This window comes from Amia ocellicauda, chromosome 1 (assembly GCF_036373705.1).
Source record: "Amia ocellicauda isolate fAmiCal2 chromosome 1, fAmiCal2.hap1, whole genome shotgun sequence".
NCBI classification, from domain to species: Eukaryota; Metazoa; Chordata; class Actinopteri; order Amiiformes; family Amiidae; genus Amia; species Amia ocellicauda.
In genome coordinates this window covers 7,151,677-7,171,327 of record NC_089850.1, presented here as the reverse complement: position 1 = coordinate 7,171,327, position 19,651 = coordinate 7,151,677, and the positions used below count along the sequence as shown (strand labels likewise).

The window sequence follows — 19,651 nt, the reverse complement described above, 5'->3', positions numbered from 1 at the left end:
TTATTACAGAGCTTTCAATCAATGGTGGCTCTGTTTTTTTAATTTAATTAATTCTTTTTCTACTCCTATTTGTAACCGCTACGAAGTATAGGCTTGTAGTTTTGTGTCAGCGCGTAGATTAATGCTGTGGATTTACAGCACGGAGCGACAGATCACTCTGTTTATATGTTTTATTGACCCATCGCCATTTGTCGTTCTGCCCCCTGGTTTCTCTTCAACTCCAGACACTGTGATTGGCTCGCGGTGCCTCTCGCGCTGACCGCCAACTCGGAAGCCATGCCAGCAAAAGATGTCTCCTCCCTGTTCGCAGGTCCTCATATTTTAGATTTAATTAATCAAGAATTTTCTCTGCAAGATTCCCTACTGTGACTGAGTTTGCATCTTTTGAACATTTTTTATTTAATCCTGCCAATGGTCTTGAAGCCACAACAAACTCGACAGTCCTAAATTGGATATTTGAGGAAGTAACAAGTGCTAACATAAAACATAATTGCCTTGTTTCACATGCAAAATTCTACCAGCATTCCTATAAAATATACGCAGAAGGCGAATTAATGTTTTATTTTTTAAGAATAAATAGATTAATGAATTAACATTAGGGTATGTGTACATATGTGTATGTGTGTGTGTGTGTGTGTGTGTGTGTGTGTGTGTGTGTGTGTGTGTGTTTATATGGGCTGTCCGTTGATTTAAAATATTTGATCGGTTAATCAATGGGCATTAGTTGATTAATCGGTAGATTAATCAGGCACTTATGAAAATAAGTGTAAGTGCTTGTGCATCACAGTAATACTTTAATGAATACTACCCAGATAGCACAGCAGCATTGGGCTAATGTCGGCCCGACTGATCACTAAAGGTTGGACCGATGTTGGCTACCGATGTCGGGCTGTTGTTGTTGCTCATCCGGCTAACGTTGGTCTGACGTTCAAAACAATGGTGGCCCGACGGCGGTCCATCCGTGTTTTTACTTATAAATGTTAATTCCCAAAAAGTATAGTTTGCCTTTATCCTGTATCCAGTGCTGCTCGTTGCTTCGCTGTCCTCACCCTGTAACCCTCAGTGTTTTCAGAACACGTTCTTGATCTTGTAGAAATATATTGCAGAAGAGCAGAACTACAATCTCCCTGGTGAGGTACGAATACCGGGAAGCTTGAGAGAGTAGTTCTAAAATTAGCATTATCCAATACACTCAGTTATTTACATGCACCTGGGAACACAAATGGAAATTGGGCTTCAAGGCATTCAAGACAGAAAACAGGAGACACTTCTTCACACAGAGAGTTGTCACAATCTGGAACAAACTCCCCAACGATGTGGTTGAAGCTGAAAATGTGGGAACATTTCGAAATACACTCACCTAAAGGATTATTAGGAACACCTGTTCAATTTCTCATTAATGCAATTATCTAACCAACCAATCACATGGCAGTTGCTTCAATGCATTTAGGGGTGTGGTCCTGGTCAAGACAATCTCCTGAACTCCAAACTGAATGTCTGAATGGGAAAGAAAGGTGATTTAAGCAATTTTGAGCGTGGCATGGTTGTTGGTGCCAGACGGGCTGGTCTGAGTATTTCACAATCTGCTCAGTTACTGGGATTTTCACGCACAACCATTTCTAGGGTTTACAAAGAATGGTGTGAAAAGGGAAAAACATCCAGTATGCGGCAGTCCTGTGGGCGAAAATGCCTTGTTGATGCTAGAGGTCAGAGGAGAATGGGCCGACTGATTCAAGCTGATAGAAGAGCAACTTTGACTGAAATAACCACTCGTTACAACCGAGGTATGCAGCAAAGCATTTGTGAAGCCACAACACGTACAACCTTGAGGTGGATGGGCTACAACAGCAGAAGACCCCACCGGGTACCACTCATCTCCACTACAAATAGGAAAAAGAGGCTACAATTTGCACAAGCTCACCAAAATTGGACAGTTGAAGACTGGAAAAATGTTGCCTGGTCTGATGAGTCTCGATTTCTGTTGAGACATTCAGATGGTAGAGTCAGAATTTGGCGTAAACAGAATGAGAACATGGATCCATCATGCCTTGTTACCACTGTGCAGGCTGGTGGTGGTGGTGTAATGGTGTGGGGGATGTTTTCTTGGCACACTTTAGGCCCCTTAGTGCCAATTGGGCATCGTTTAAATGCCTACCTGAGCATTGTTTCTGACCATGTCCATCCCTTTATGACCACCATGTACCCATCCTCTGATGGCTACTTCCAGCAGGATAATGCACCATGTCACAAAGGTCGAATCATTTCAAATTGGTTTCTTGAACATGACAATGAGTTCACTGTACTAAACTGGCCCCCACAGTCACCAGATCTCAACCCAATAGAGCATCTTTGGGATGTGGTGGAACGGGAGCTTCGTGCCCTGGATGTGCATCCCACAAATCTCCATCAACTGCAAGATGCTATCCTATCAATATGGGCCAACATTTCTAAAGAATGCTTTCAGCACCTTGTTGAATCAATGCCACGTAGAATTAAGGCAGTTCTGAAGGCGAAAGTGGGTCAAACACAGTATTAGTATGGTGTTCCTAATAATCCTTTAGGTGAGTGTAGACTGGATAGTATCCTTGGATCACTCAGTTATTAATGGACACCAAACAAGCACGATGGGTTGAATGACCTCCTCTCGTTTGTAAACTTTCTTATATTCTAAAACAGTTTGTACTGATATCGCATCTGTCAGCATTTAGTCAGACATGATGCCAACCATATGCCGACGTCTGCAATACGTCACTCCCCCAGCTGCGACTGTTGTCCAACCATGCCAACCATATGCCGACGTGGCCCAACGTCCTGTGCTATCTGGGTATAACATGATGTTTCCACTACTATGGTTGACAGTTGGGATGGTGTAGACTGGGTGATTTGCTGTGTTGGACCCAGATGTAATGCTTTGAATATGTCTCCTCTTACCACAAAACCTTTTGCCAGATGTCTGCAGTATCATTTAAATGTTTGGTTGCAAACTCAGAACAAGATTAAAGATGGGTCTTTTTCAGCAATGGATGCTTTCTTGCCACTTGCACAGAAAGACCAGCTTTGTGTAGGGACTGGGATATTGTTGATGTATGTACATGAACTCCCATCTTGGACATAGAAGTTTACAAATCTTTGAAAGTCGTTGTTGGCTTCACAGTGGCATCCCTAATCAGTTTCCTGCTTGTCCAGGTTCTCAGGTTGTAAGGGCATGTGTAGTAACTGGGTGGTATGAAGCACATTACATTTTCTTAATTATGGTGTTCACCGTATAGAGTGACTTTTACATTTTACATTAAAACCCTCTCATAATCTGTGCTTCTGTACCACTTTTTCCCCGACTTGTTTTGAAAACTCATGGTTAGTTTATCTGAGGAAATATACAGAAACAGATCATTTACCCTGAAGTGAAGTTGATTACACAAAGACCATAACACTAATGTTGTAACCTTTCAAACAAATCTTTTGCACCTGAACTGATTTTGGGTTGCCATTGCAAAGGGGTTGAATTCAAATGCAATTGAGAATTTTCAAAATTTCTTTGAAAATCAAACTTATTTACATAATATCAATATTTTAGCTACATCAGTTTGGAGTATATTGTAAAAATACATTTCTATGTGAAAGTTTCATGATTGCAAACTCAGACGGCAACAAAATGTGGATGTGGATGTGTAAAATGTGAATACTTTTCCAATGTACTGTGTGTATATGTATAAATATATGTTGAATCCTAACCTCCAGGATCATCCTTTCATACTAGAAAAATATAGTTTAATAATCCTGAGAGGTTTTTAAAAGGACTGCACACTTCAGAGGAAAGTGTATTCTCGTAAGTGTGCGATGGGGGCAGTGGGGGCTGGGGGGTCTTTCTCTTGCTTTGCTTCTTCAGATTGTGAGTGCTAATCTAATGCTACTCTTACTTTTGTCTAGCTTTCTCAAGATCTGACTCGCTTGAAAGAACACTATGAGAAAAAGATGAAAGATCTAATGGCAAATACAGTGGGGACAGTAGAACTTCAGCAGATTAAGCAGAAGCACGAGCAGAAGGTAATTTGGATGACAAATACAAGCTCCCATTAGACACAATGCAGGTGAAAATCAGTTAAGTAATAGTAATTGAGTGAGAACAGTTGTATTTTTACACACTTTAAAATGCATGCATACGGTACATTACCAAAGGTAGTACCAAACAACACGCAAATGGCTAAATATAGTTAAATGGTGTCTGTTAAAATCCTTTGATAGATGTCCAGTGCAATTGTGCTATTTCTCCTGCAGCATTTTCTAGTGCAAAGAGATAAATTGGTCTCTGATTTACAGTAACCTTTCCATTCAGAGGTGCTCCATGGTTGCCTCCTGTGGGACTTCTGTGTAGACATTGAGAGAATTGGAATTCGGTTTAATCTGTCCTGAACTTTCCCATTAAACTGTTGATATGTCAAACCCGTCTCAACACCTCTTAACAGGTTACACATTAATAATTCACAGACCCAGGGGGAAATTATATTCTATGAAACACTCCAAGTATTGTTAATTATTTACAGGTTACATTGCGGACACTTGGTTATTGAACCAGCTCACCTAAATGAGAGGAGTTCTCAAGCCTAGCTCTTGGTACAGGGTTAATACTATGTTCTCATGCAAAATGACCTTGGTCTTAGAATTGGTCTTAACACTTTACACTCAGCCCCATTGTTTTCAACCTGCTGGTGGGTTGAGATATATCTATTAATAACTCTATTCTATTATAGCCAGAAACATTGTGTGGAGATATTGACTTGCAAAGTATGAGGGAAAAAAAAATACTCAGGTTAGAGAATTGTTATTTTTAATGAATGATCATAACTATTTTATCAAATTTTCACCCAGTTGTCTGATAACTTATAGTTTGACTAGTACTTTAAGTAAATAAACTTTCATAATTCATAATTATGATATTATTTATCTTATTTATCTCAACATTTTCCATAGACTTTAATGGAGGTAATGGTCAACATTTCAAAATATGCATTTCTGTTTTTGTGAAAAAACTTGGTAGTAGTGTAATATAGTTTGTCAAATCATGTTCAGCTATGCAGAATATTATAGTACAGTCTGTCTATATTCTATATTAAAATCTTGCACATCTAGAAGTTCAATCCAGGCGAAAATGGGGATGAGTATAAAGACTTAATAACAGTTTGATTAGTCTTAGTGATCAAGTACTCAGGTGGAGTGAAAAGCAGAAGACACAGTGGTTCCCACACAAGGAACAAAGATATGCAACCAAATACTCCTCCCAGACAGCATCAGGGTTAAGAGTTCTGTTCTTATTTAGTTATGTGCCCCTGTAGAAAAGGCCAAGAAGGTATATTTGTTCCTAAACGCCTGCCTCTTACAATTCCTACAGGGACCAGGATTGGGAAACCCCTTGCATATGATTAAAGTCAGGGTTAGGGCTCGGCTGTGCTAAATCTACCTGAATCTATAGCATTTTACAGCGCATGTGTTGCGTGATTACTATTACTTGTGTTATTGTTGTTATGTGACAGTAAATCATAATGTGTATATGTATATATGTGCTCTGAGGAAGATAAGTCGAAACGCGTAAGCATTATAATGTTGACTTTTTCTCTAATAAATAATTTGAGACATCGGTGAATATGGACTGTTTTTAGATGGGAGCTGCTGTCCTTCCTTGACCAGATAATTGTTCTATATAAAATCCCTGGGATAAGGCACTCCGCATTTAAGATTTATTAAAACTATTGTAACGCCAGCTATATATATATATATATATATATATATATATATATATAATATATATATATATACACATATCCCATAACAACATATCACACGTAATAGTAATCACACAACACTTGCCCTGTAATGTGTTGCATTCTGCATATATTTACCATGACAGCCTGCATGTAGTATTTGTTAGTTTTGCTTATTGGAGGATTAACGAAATATTTGTAGTTTGAATGTCTTCGGTCTTATTTAGTGGCTTGATTGTATAAAAACAATAAATATCGATATTTATTGTTTTTATACAATCAAGCCAAGATATATATATATATATCGTGTATCGCCCAAACTTCTAAAAATTTCGAGATATTATTTTTAAGTCATATCGCCCAGCCCTAGTCAGGGTTGAGCAGGTCATGAAATATTTTCAGTGCTGTTCTCCGAGTAAGCTTTGTGATTCTTCTAGCTTTGCTGTTCATATGCCATTATATTTTTTCTAGATTTGGGGGTTCATCATAAAATGTTGGGAATATGTTGTATATGTCAACAAAGTAGAAAACACACGCACACCAAAATATAATATAATATAATATAATGTAAATAAATACAACACTAATAACACACAAACTACACCTCCCCATAAGGATACAAAAGCAGAATGAATGGTTCAAATCAAACTGGTTCAAATTGAAATTGCAAATCTGTGTTTACCCAGACTTGTCTACATCGATAATATTACCTATTTACTGAAACCTGCCAGCTGCAAAATATCTCAATGCTAAACGCAGCTTCAAACGTTTTGGTAAGGCATGTAGTGGTTTTAGTAAGTCCCAGCATACACCGATGAAGTAACAAGTTTATTACAGAAAACATAAATACAAGTTAACCCGGAGCTCTCCTCTCACATGAAGTGAAGAGAAGAACTAAGGATGTGAGATGGAGAAGCCTTTTTGTATCTTCAGAGACAATGGGTTACAGTCTTCACTGTCAGAAGTGATTACATCTCATTAAAATACAGTTGTACAACATAGTTTACCACATACATAATAATTAACACAGACCTAAGTTTGTTACTGTTGTTGAAGTGTTTGATGAGTTGATTGGTGATGGTCAGCATTCGTAGGCAATAGATGTTTATCAAAGACATTGTTGTAAGTCCTTAACCAAATACCTGTGCCCCAAAACACGCAATCTGTATACTGTTTGACCGTTTCAGCTGATTGAATATCTTAGAAGACAGTTGTTGAATGAAATCATGAGAAGACAATGCTTGATTGAAGTAACCCCTCGGACAGAAATGCATTAAGAACTAATAAGTAAGGTAGCCCCCATGGCAGAATAAATACAAACTAATGATTGCTTTATAGACCAGACTGAATTAGCAACATGAAACCATTACTAATATATAGAGAATATAAAGGAAATAAAAGGAAATTTTCCCACTACAGGCATGACTGTGCTTCAATTTATGTCCTAAAACAGGATCAATTATGTCTGTGAGGTTAAATATACTTCATGCTGTTAATCTATACTGGTTTCATACATCTTCCTCCCGAAAAAACTCTAACGGCTTTTGCCTGTCTTTAAATAACCATGGTCTGTGAACTAGATGAAGTATACAGAGTTCCTGCATTTTAAAAAGTCGGGTCAAGCTCTGATCCTGCTCAAAAGCAGGTTGAGCCCTGATCCGTTTAGTACAACACAATTGAGATCAAGATCAAGAACGGATCCCGTTAGTTCAACCCGCCCCAGGTGAATAATGCAATGCAGAAAGAAAAAAAAATCTTCTCTGGGTTAGTTTCTGTCACTTGGGGCAGGATTAAATAAAAAATGTTCACGTTGTAAGTCACTGGCAGAAGCATTAACGGTATATCTCCGAATTGATATTGCGCTGCTAAACTTTTGTGGTATTTAACACGATTTGCTCCACATAACGACCTTCTTGCAGTTATTTTTTCACACAACATGAGAGAATAAATGCTGTATTAAATGAAGAAGATATCTGTGAGAAAACAACCTGAAAATGCTCTACATGCTCCTCTAGTTTTAGACAACATTGAAGTTGTCTAAAGCCTCTCGCGGTTATGGCAAAATGTAAAGAAAGCCCGTTCAGCACAGGTTTGCATAGGTGGTGATCCATGGGTTTATTCACATGCCTCCACGGCTCTGTGAGTACAGTGGAAATAACTGCTTATTGCTTACAGTAACCACAATAAAGGTGTACAGTGCACTTAACAAATTAGATGTGCCCAACATCCACACAAACGAAATGTTGCCTATTGTTCATGCATAGAGAGAAAATATGTTGATACTGAATATGATTTTGTTTTGTTCAGCAATGTGTCAGTGTTCCTTTCAGTTATGTTTTTTTACATATTTGTTCATGACTTTTGCTTTTGTTTGTTGTTCTCAAAACTCTTTATGTTTTAAAAATTGGTTCCTTCTTATAACAGATATGGAACAGTAGCAGCCTACTATGGAGTAAATATTAAACCTCACTCATACTCACTACAACGTGATTTATATTCATCCCATATCCTATATAAGGGGGATGTTTCAATGTATGATACATTTGGCATTAGTTTATAAAGTTTTACACAGAACAGAAAAGGTGGGCTGTGTTCCTTTCAATTTAAACAGGAGAAAATGCACCCACCAGTGGACAAACGAGGTATATCCAACAGAAGGGCAAATGTAATGCAGGCCAGTATCCATTTATATTGGTTAGCATACATATTCTTAATAAAATATATCCGCACAACAGCAGTTCTTGATTTAAGCATTAACTGTTGTCACATCCAGATATTGCGTAGATATCCGTGAAAGCCTACTTTCTTACAGTGTATGTACTGTAGAACAACATAAAGTAACACTCACCACAGATGTAATGTGTATTCTAATGTATGCATTTTGCAATCGAATTATTTACAATGTACAGATTTACAATAATCCATGCACCTCTCAATTAGCATTGAGATGTATCAGCGGGGAGATTAATGCTTTCGATTTACAGCACGAAGCACCAGGTTTCTGTGTTTATATGCTTTCAGAAGCCATCGCTGCCTCTCGCTGGGACCATCTGCGGTGTCGGGGTTGTCTAATAGGAATAGCTGGAGGTGTGGAGGACCCAGGTGCAGAGCAGAGGAAACTGGTCAAGAACGGACTTGGGGTTGAATATCGGCAGACTGGGCAATACAGGAGATCCAGGAGTTGTTGTTGAAGAAAGCAGGCAAAAGGTCAAAAATATGGCAAAATGGGCTACTGAAGGAAGTCAAGAAGTCAGGAAACAAGGGAACAGGCAAAGATCTAAATCCAGGAAGGCAAACGCAATGAATAAAGGCTCAGACTGTTGCTAGGAGAGGCAAAACAAGACTTGGCAAGAAGACACTGCAGCAGAGAAAGGCAGTAGTGAGTGGATGGAAGGGCTGGACCAATGAGAGACTGGGAATGCTGGAACATGTGCACATGGTGGTGAGGAATGGAATGTCTGGAGTGCTGTTCAGAATTCAGAAGATGATGAACTCTGGTGGCGAATGGGAGAACTGTGGAGTGATTGCATGATAGTACTCCCCTCCTTATGAGAAGTCCCTGATGCCGCAGGTCTCCTTCGGCGGGGTCGTCCACGAGGCCGGGGGGCTGGATCCGCAGGGTGGTCCTGATGGAAGTCGGCAATGAGGGAGGGGTCTAGAATGTCAGATGCCGGAACCCAGGAGCGCTCCTCCGGGCCGTACCCCTCCCAATCCACCAGATATTGGATACGGCCCCTCCTGTCACAAGAATGATGCAGGGAGCAGACAGTGTAGACAGAGCCATCTTCCAGGTCTAAGGGAGGAGGAGGAGACTGTGTCAGACATCATGGGCTTCAGAAGGGAGACATGAAAGGTAGGAGATATTCTGTATTGTGGAGGTAGTTGAAGGCGATAGGAAACAGGGTTCACCTGTTGGATGATTTTAAAGGGTCCTATAAACCATGGGCTGAGCTTCTTTGGAAGAGCCAAATCTGCTGCCTGGGTTGGTACTTAGGAGCGTGTCAACGACGACGGTCTGTCTGAATTTTCTGGCGACGGATGGCTTGTTGTACATGAACATATGCTGCCTGCCATACCTCTCGGTCATTCGTCTGTGGCCGCGACATCTGACTGCTCTCCTGACCAGGGAAAGAGAGGAGGTTGAAACCCAAGGACACATTTGAAGGGTGTGAGACCAGTGTAGGAGTTTGAGTGAGTTTTGGGCATATTCTGCCCATGGCAGATATCGACTCCACTCCTGTTGAGAGGAGCTGCTGTACAAACAGAAGAACCTACAGATCTCCTGGTTTAATCTTTCAGTTTGACCATTTGAGGCTGATGTTGCTATTGAGACCTTTCAGAAAAGCTTACCAGACCCGTGAGGTGAATGAGGGCCCATGGTCTGACACTATGTCCTCCAGTATACCATATACACGGAAAACATGGATAAAAAGGAACTCGGCAGTGTTTAGTGCGGTGGGTATTCCTTTCAATGGGATGAATTGACACGCTTTTGAGAAGCGATCTACCGCAACAAGGATGGTGTTATAGCCATGAGACTTAGGGAGATCAGTGATGAAGTCAATAGCTGTGTGGGACCAGGGTCTGTTTTGTATTGGGAGCAGTTCCAGGAGACCGGCAAGGAGCTGACGGGAGTTCTTTTACTGAGCACAGACGAAGCTTGTTACATCTGCCACCAAGGGATTGCAAAGGATGACGGGAATGCCCAAACGTCTCACTGTCGCTTGATTGATAAAATTGCCCGCTGATCCAGAGTCTATCAGCGCAGAGGTGAAGATGACGTTGCATTGAGAAGTAGACAGGAGAGGGCACTGGTCAGGACTCCCACTAACATCATAAGAAACTAAAGGAGCTTGGGGGCAGACTGGGCAGACCAAGCGGACATGGCCATTCAAGTTTTACTCTTTGAATACTGCTACAATTTCTTTACACACTAAGCACACAGCTTTTCCTGCAACATCAATAAATACTAATTTTGATGACCATTCTTTTTTTAAACACTCTGTGTTCCGGGATTTTTTCTTTTTTAGAAAAAATAATTTTGCAATTGACCGCTTTAGTGTTACAATGCTATTTCCAAGAAAATAAATCACTTCCCACTCTCATGCTGAACCATAGCAATGCATCATAGCAACCAATCAGAGGCTAAGGACGAAAGTCACCTGAACTGTATGTGTTCACAGTACATACCAATTATTTTAGGAATGTTGCACAGCTGCACGAGTGTATTTTCTTCAAAATTAGAGGCTGTATTTTGCTGTTTTAACCAATAAAATACACACTTACAATTTAAGAAAATGTCTGATTTCAAAATCCATTTTATTGCGTATGTATTTGTAAAAAAATTATCCAGAACATTTCCTCGACTTCACTATTTAAAGGAATCAATATACTTTGTATACTTTGTATTGTTCTGACGAAGGCCGACTGGCCAAATGTTAACAAAAAATTTAAGTCTATAGTTTTTAATAAAACAAATATTTGGAGTTTTAGTAAGTGTGCAAGTTCAATTTTTGTACTAATATATTGTACATGCACATGCTTAAGCATTTCACTTGAGCAATATCAATCCTGGCACAAGAAAATCTGAACAGTAATGAAATATTATACTTTTAGTTTCCGGTTGTAGTTGTCAGTATTTATAGCTTCAGTATTTTTGATACAGATCTATTAGGAATATCTCACTTGGTATATTGTGACAGACTTTCTCTCATTTTTCTTTTTTTTTTTTTTTTTTTTTCTTTCTAAGCTGTCAACATTAATTAAGAAAAACAGGATTTTTTGGCACCCACCTAGCATGATGCACTGCCTGCTTAAAACGAACTTCATGAGAACTCCTAACTGCTGAATTGTGCCATCCACATGCCATTCATATTCATACAAATAAATCCAAATCATGGTGCACCTTGATACATTTTCTTAATTCTTTTCTGCATAGCCGCACTGTGTGATAACACGAAAAACAAACAAAAGCTATCCTTTCTCTTGGCTCTGAAATGTAATAAATGCAACATTTAACGAATGTCAGAGGCTTTATTGTGTTACAGCTTCCTGTCTTTGAGTGCCAAGGACATTGATGGATTGATTGCTGTGCATGCAATTTAAATTTCAACCAATGAGCTTATTTGACTTTGACTTGCTCAACAATCCACAACAGTGACTCACACAGCTTAGTCTCTGCATGCTTCTGAAATTAGTACTGTAAGCGTTTAAGAAAATAAAATATGTATGCTGGTTTCATAGCTATGCCACTCCAATCAAACTTATATTTGTTTCAAACGACTTGGTGGAAAGGCTAACTGAGTTTTTAGAGTTACATAATTGTAGGGGTAACTTGTAACTTGTAGGGGTAAAAAAAAAATGATTAGATTTGTTTTCCTCTTTACTGTTTTTCAGTTGATCTTAGTGTATTAGTGATTAGTAGAAAAAAGATGACTAGTTCATTCATCAAAACTACAGATTTGTAAAACTGTATTTTAAGGCTTTCATATTGTAAAAAATAATAATCGAGAACTGCATTTTTGAAAAATATTTCCTAAAGTGGCAAATTTTAATCTGGTTAGTTAAAATTGGTTGGTTGACAGTCCCAATGAAATGAAGCCATTTTGATTAAATGTTCAAATTAATACAGTCTTCATCTCACATTTTAGTTATTCTGACAGTTTTTATGTTTCAAACAGAATTGTGTGTTTGTATTGCATTTGACCTCAACTAGGTAAGGGGAGCTTTTTAATCCAATCGAGAAAGCTTGCTATGGATATAATGTTAGAAACTGAAAACTAAAAAATGCATATTATCTAACGATGTTACTCTTCTATGTCGTTCTTTGACATAGTGTAGGTTAGTGGCACATAACCTCTGAGCAGTTTTTTTTTTCCAGTTTAAATTATGTTGATCTCCATTGCAATTGTATCCGAGTTATAAAAATGAATTGCTGTCAAATAGTTGTTTGGTAAAATGTATTGAGGATAAAAAATAATGCTCTTTCTCAAACTTAAAAGGATTTAAATGTAATTAAAGGTGCAAAAATTGATGAAGGCAGCTAAAGAAGGTACCAAAGATGGACTGGAGAAAACGAAAGCAGCAGTAAAGAAAGGACGCTCATTTATAAGAACAAAATCCTTTTATCAAGGTAAATCCATATCTACCTGATACTACTTTGAAGTATTACTTTATTTCATATTTTAACTTATGGTGCTGTAAGAATCCCTCCATATTTTGCTTAGTTTAGCAATGACCCAATTGAACTTGTGAGCAGTGATGTGCAGAGACCAGGGGCTAGCCCCAGGGGTTTGGGAGCAAGGGTGGGGCTACTGAAGGTTTCTTGACTAGGGGGGCTGATGAATCACCGGCAAAGGATGGCGGGGGGGCACTCGTACAGGTTGGGCACGCCCCTGCTTGTGAGTCTGTGTGCTTTTCCATTTTCTTGTATCACTTGTGCTAAATTGAATTTTCCATGGTTACATAATCACCTTTAAAACCAAACCAATTTCTCAAGTCTGTTTAACATTATATCAGTCTCTGAGGATTATTATTGTATAATCTGACATTCACCAAGGTACCTACAAACCCTCCATGAAGATATTTTGTGCATTGTAAACTCTGATTTTCTAACCTTTCAGACCGAAAGGCTGCAGGCCTTGAAGAGGAGGCCAATGTGTTTATTGAAGTGGAGTGTCTCAGCACTGAGCCTGTAATGAGCCCCATACCAGATGGTCTCACACAACAGCAGGTAGGCTATACTTTACAAGTCTCATCTTCTATTAAGTCACAAATTATCTTCTTATTGCTTCGAGCACAATGATTAACTGATTGTCCTTTGAGATGGTCAGCAGTTAGCAATGTAGACTATTTTCTGCTATGACATGTAGCAAAACCTTTTACCTTCCAAACTGACAACAAATAGTTTTCCAGAAATACTCTTTTTTTTTTATCTACCAACCACGCATGTGACTGTATTTCTGAGCAGATTAGCAATGTGTTTTCCCACTCTGCATCTCTATAAAGAACATAGAGCCTTTAACATTTGAATGTGACCTTCTAATGCTGATAATTAAATCACATATACACCAGTGAAAAGTTTTAGAACACCTACATTTTTCCAGTTTTTATTGAAATTTACGCAGTTTAATATCTCAATGTCTCTGAAATGAAAGCATAGAACAAATAAACAAATATAAATAAATCATAGAATTGTTTTTAGGGATGCACCGAATGTTCGGCAACCAAAATTATTCGTCTGAAAAAAGCAAAAAAAAGCACTTCCGGTGTTCGGACGAATAAGTGAAAAGACCGAATAAATTTTACTGAACAATGACGTTTTTGATAACGTAATCAAATAGCAACCAGCTATTGCTATTTATCATGTATTCACTGGAACTCAAGCGCACAGTTGTGTTTCTGAACGTTATGAGTAGCACTGAAGAGGAAGAGGAGTATGAAGAGCAATAATGTGTTACCATATAACACCCCTTCTCATGTGTTAGTTTAGTGTGTTTATACAGATGCCCATTAGCTACCATGTTATTGCATATGTGATGTGATTATGACATATTTTGGAACTAGGCAGTCTACTGATCAAAAAAGACCATCCATGTTTTCGTAGAAGCAACACATATTCGTAGGCAGCTCAACATGTAATATGGGGTTGGGGGTAGAGGGAGATCTGATTTGGAGAGGTTGAGCTGGAGGTGGTATGAGAGCATCCAGGCAGAGATAGCAGATAAACAGGAAGAGATGCGAGAGGGGATGAGAGGGTCAGAGGAGGGAAAAGACAGGAAGATCTGGGCATCGTCAGCATAGAAGTGGTAGGAGAAACCATGGGATGCGATGAGGGGGCCCAGGAAGCGAGTGTAGAGAGAGAAGGGGGCCCAGGACAGAGCCATGGGGTACACCTGTGAGGAGATGCTAGGGGGTGGATGAGGAACCTCGCCATGTCACTTGGTACATTATTTTTCAGTTTTTGGTAACCTAAACTTTTTTTTTAACCTCTCGCATTTTACCACTTACCTTTGTACCATTTCAGGTTATTCGCTGGACTTGGAACTGCTTACATTTAAATAAAAACTGTTAAAAATGGGGGTGTTCTAAAATTGTTGACCCCTAGTGTATGTAACATGGTGACAAGCATGCTTAGTGGTAACTCGTATCTGACTGCACATTAACATTTGATTCCCCAAATGGATTTGCAGGAGATCAATAATACATTTTAAAATATCTAAAATACTTGTGGATCTCTCTTTAATTTTAACCTTTTTAAATTCTCATCCAGAATCAAAATCCCAACTAGAATCCTGATCAGATTAGAATACATCAAACTATTAGGTCATGGCAGAGTGGTAAATCTAAAACCCATATGAGTACATTAAAATAGTCTTCTAAGATCTTTTATATTTCCATTGCAAAATCCTGACATTTAGACATTTTTTTCAACAGGTTATTAGAAGGTACATACTGGGATCTGTATTGGAAAGTGAGAAGAACTACTTAGATGCTTTACGGCGAATTTTAGAAGTAAGCCATTGCTTTTTTCCCCATGTATTTATGTATGTATGTATGTATGTATGTATGTATGTATGTATTTATTTATTTATTTATACATGCACTATATGTAAAATAAATTGAATTATAGTTATGTCCCGTGATTATGTTTGAGTTAAAAGGAGGTGAGGTTATTTATATTTTCTGTAGGGCTTGGTAACCTCATATACATAAATTGTATGTCAGAGTTGGAGTTAGAGCTGTGTAATGTCAGCATGTCTCTGCTACTGTGCTAATAATTAAACATTGCACTCCTTAATAAATGGTCTTTGATACAGAAACACAGGATATGAAAACAAGAATCTGAGACTTCAAGTTTGAAGTGTAAAGTAGAAGACTTAATAATGAACTGAATAGCATTACAAAAAACAATGTAATTATCAGCAAAAAAAAAATCTTCATTATTATTAAGAACTTTTGGTTCATAAAGGGGAAGGGTTGCTCCCTGTGTGTGATGTAAAAGACAGAATTCAGACAGTCAGTCAAAATACAGCTATATAATGTCACACAGCAAACAGGCTACACAATAGATAGAATATACATTCTACAGTAAAATAGAATGTTTTTTATTTATAATTAGTTTTTTCATGAAATACTGTTTAGCTGACCTTGTATTTGACAGTACAAACTATTTACTTTACTTGAATTTGCTATTTTCTTATTTCCAATAGCAATATGAAAAGCCACTGTCGGAGATGGAACCAAAGCTCATAAGTGACAGAAAGCTGAAGGTGATATTCCACCAAATCCGAGAGATCCTGCAGTGTCACTCCTTGTTCCAGATTGCACTCGCCAGCCGTGTGGCAGATTGGGACAGCTCGGAAATGATTGGGGACGTCTTTGTTGCCTCAGTAAGTTATTAAGAAAAGTGGAACCCAATTGAACACTTTCGAACTTCACACCAGATAAACAGTTTGTCAATCTGTTTTGTTCAGCTTAGTTGAACAAGTGTTCTGGGATTGTTTGCACAGGCTTTTGAAGTTCCTCATGCAATTCCAACAATAACACTTAGAATTTCAGATTAGCGCAGCTGAAAAGAACAACAGGGTAATGTTCTCAATTTTTGAGTCTTCTCAGTCTAGCGACGGAAGCTGAGTAAACAAAGAATGCCAGTTCCAGAAGTGACATACTGGACATCTCCTTAAAGGCACAGAATTCCTTTATATGCTTTGTATTTGTTTTCCCCTCTCTTGGTGGAATTATTATCATTATCATTAATAATAATAATATTCATATAAGACCAAGCTCATTTATCAGACTACACTTACAGATCATGCAAATCTTCTATCCTTCTATACTGTTGTGCTACCTTGCTGAATCAGTTTTGTGTTCAATATTGTCTCATTGGAGTGTCAGTGGAATCTTCACAGTTTTCTCTAGCTTGAATTGGTGTTCAACAAACATTGAAAAACATGGTAGTGATACATTATATAGTTTAATAAACATTATTGGTTTAATTCAGTGAATTACCAAATAACATTGTTTAAATGGAGGGGTGGGAATACTTTGGAAAAGGCCAGGTTTACCTTAATAGTGTTGCATAGATGGCAATTCTCAGTATTACCCTGTTAGCACCCAGTTATTGGTTTGACGCCGTTAATAAAGATGACTTTGATTTGTCCGAAATCTGGACAATTTCTTCTCAATGAGTGGGATAGCATTTGTACAGAGCCCCAGAGAGTTGAAAGCATATTAATTTGTGTGCATGGATATGCACAAGCATATGCTTCTTTGACTTGCATATGCACACACACGATTTAGTAAACGATGCCCACAAATAAGTGAAACTAAACCATAGGGATGGTACACAATCCTGGTCACAGATTAATAAACCAAGTGCATTATGGTTAATAAACTGTCCCACAAAAATAATATACTATTTTCTTATTTGACTACATAATTTCTGGGACTCTGTACATTATCTGCTTCATGGCTACTAATATGCTAGTATTTTTAGATGGAAAGAGTTGCTTAGATAGATATTAATACAAGTTTAAATTAATGCATAGTTCAAAAATGTGCAAATGTAAATAACACAACCTTCAAGCCTCAATATCCATTTTCGTCTGTTCCTTTTAAGTTCTCCAAATCTATGGTGTTGGATGCCTATTGCGAGTATGTGAATAATTTCAGCACAGCCATGGGAGTTGTGAAGAAAACCTGTGTATCAAAGCCAGCATTTCTTGAATTTCTCAAAGTAAGTGCACTGAGAAGTCCTGGTATTTGATAATATCCCTCATAATAACGTTTTTTAAGCAAAAATTTAATTACCCACAAACGAACACCGAAAGTTTGCATTTGTAATGAATTTATTTTAACAAGTTTTAAGAAATTGAATTTACTCAAACCTTGTAGCCTAATTAGTTAATGGTCCATAGCCTATCAGTACAAATAATACAATACTAATTATATATTGTATACTTATATGCCTACTGATCTCCTTAATTTGAAAAGTTTAATACATTCTTAACTGGGTTGGTTGAGTATCACAAAAAAATGCTCTGTAGAGTCCTTAACCCTCTTTAAATGGCTACAATGTGTCACTGTCAACAATTTTACTTAATTCTGGAAGAATGATCAGATAATGTTTTATTTTGTAATATGCAGCATGTCTTTTAAAAACACACACTAAGCCTTATGTTTTTAACTAGCATTGCCAGGAGTGTAGCAGCGATCGTGTGACTTTGTATGGACTAATGATGAAACCTATCCAGCGCTTCCCACAATTCATACTACTGCTGCAGGTATGTCTTCACTTCAGACTCCTAGCTGCTTTAAGTAAAAATTTTGAAACACATAGCCTCTATTTAAAAAATATATATAAAAAAAGATTTTTGATGATTTTTGAATGGATGAAAGTTTTTTTACAGCCAAATTAAATCTACAATATTTTTAAATGGTTTGGTCTGTGTGCTGTTGGATAAAGTCTGTGAAGGGAACATTTAAATGTCTTCTACATTTTGTTTTCTTCACTTTGTAATTTGTAACTAGATTTTGAAGCTTTTATATCACTTAGCTATTAAAAAGGGAATCAATATCAACAAATTAGAGCTTTACTATTAGTGAATTACTACTATGGTTTCATTTAGTAGGATAATTTAAATGCAATAACTTAATATAAATTAACATATTGTTTACATGCATGCAGTATTTTTATGCACCTAGATCAGGCTGTTCATACTTCTCAATTTTTCAAAGAAAATTTGACCAACAGAGGGAGCCATGCACACATTAACAATGTTTTAATTTGTACGTGGCAGTATTTTTATAGGGATGATGGAGAATGTTAGTGTCAAACCTTTTTTCTTGGCAATCTTCATTGCAAAAGGGAACAATTTAAGAGTAATGTTATATATAGATGTATGTATGTATGTATGTATGTGTGTGTATATATATACACTCACCTAAAGGATTATTAGGAACACCTGTTCAATTTCTCATGAATGCAATTATCTAACCAACCAATCACATGGCAGTTGCTTCAATGCATTTAGGGGTGTGGTCCTGGTCAAGACAATCTCCTGAACTCCAAACTGAATGTCTGAATGGGAAAGAAAGGTGATTTAAGCAATTTTGAGCGTGGCATGGTTGTTGGTGCCAGACGGGCCGGGCAGTATTTCACAATCTGCTCAGTTACTGGGATTTTCACGCACAACCATTTCTAGGGTTTACAAAGAATGGTGTGAAAAGGGAAAAACATCCAGTATGCGGCAGTCCTGTGGGCGAAAATGCCTTGTTGATGCTAGAGGTCAGAGGAGAATGGGCCGACTGATTCAAGCTGATAGAAGAGCAACTTTGACTGAAATAAGCACTCGTTACAACCGAGGTATGCAGCAAAGCATTTGTGAAGCCACAACACGTACAACCTTGAGGCGGATGGGCTACAACAGCAGAAGACCCCACCGGGTACCACTCATCTCCACTACAAATAGGAAAAAGAGGCTACAATTTGCACAAGCTCACCAAAATTGGACAGTTGAAGACTGGAAAAATGTTGCCTGGTCTGATGAGTCTCGATTTCTGTTGAGACATTCAGATGGTAGAGTCAGAATTTGGCGTAAACAGAATGAGAACATGGATCCATCATGCCTTGTTACCACTGTGCAGGCTGGTGGTGGTGGTGTAATGTTGTGGGGGATGTTTTCTTGGCACACTTTAGGCCCCTTAGTGCCAATTGGGCATCGTTTAAATGCCACGGCCTACCTGAGCATTGTTTCTGACCATGTCCATCCCTTTATGACCACCATGTTCCCATCCTCTGATGGCTACTTCCAGCAGGATAATGCACCATGTCATAAAGGTCGAATCATTTCAAATTGGTTTCTTGAACATGACAATGAGTTCACTGTACTAAA

At 38.1% G+C, this 19,651-nt stretch overlaps 1 protein-coding gene across 2 annotated transcripts in view; it reads left to right on the top strand.

Moving 5' to 3' along the window:
- The window catches only part of arhgef10 (Rho guanine nucleotide exchange factor (GEF) 10), a 137,870-nt gene that overhangs the window by 40,384 nt on the left and 77,835 nt on the right, over window positions 1-19,651 (top strand). Inside the window, exons 9-15 of one of the 2 annotated variants that reach the window (XM_066712273.1) lie at window positions 3,928-4,044; window positions 12,777-12,888; window positions 13,379-13,488; window positions 15,192-15,269; window positions 15,968-16,147; window positions 17,377-17,493; window positions 17,948-18,040. In XM_066712273.1, coding sequence (XP_066568370.1) covers window positions 3,928-4,044; window positions 12,777-12,888; window positions 13,379-13,488; window positions 15,192-15,269; window positions 15,968-16,147; window positions 17,377-17,493; window positions 17,948-18,040 — 807 coding nt within the window. The remainder of the gene's footprint in view (window positions 1-3,927; window positions 4,045-12,776; window positions 12,889-13,378; window positions 13,489-15,191; window positions 15,270-15,967; window positions 16,148-17,376; window positions 17,494-17,947; window positions 18,041-19,651) is intronic. The other variant, XM_066712279.1, reaches the window with a different exon arrangement.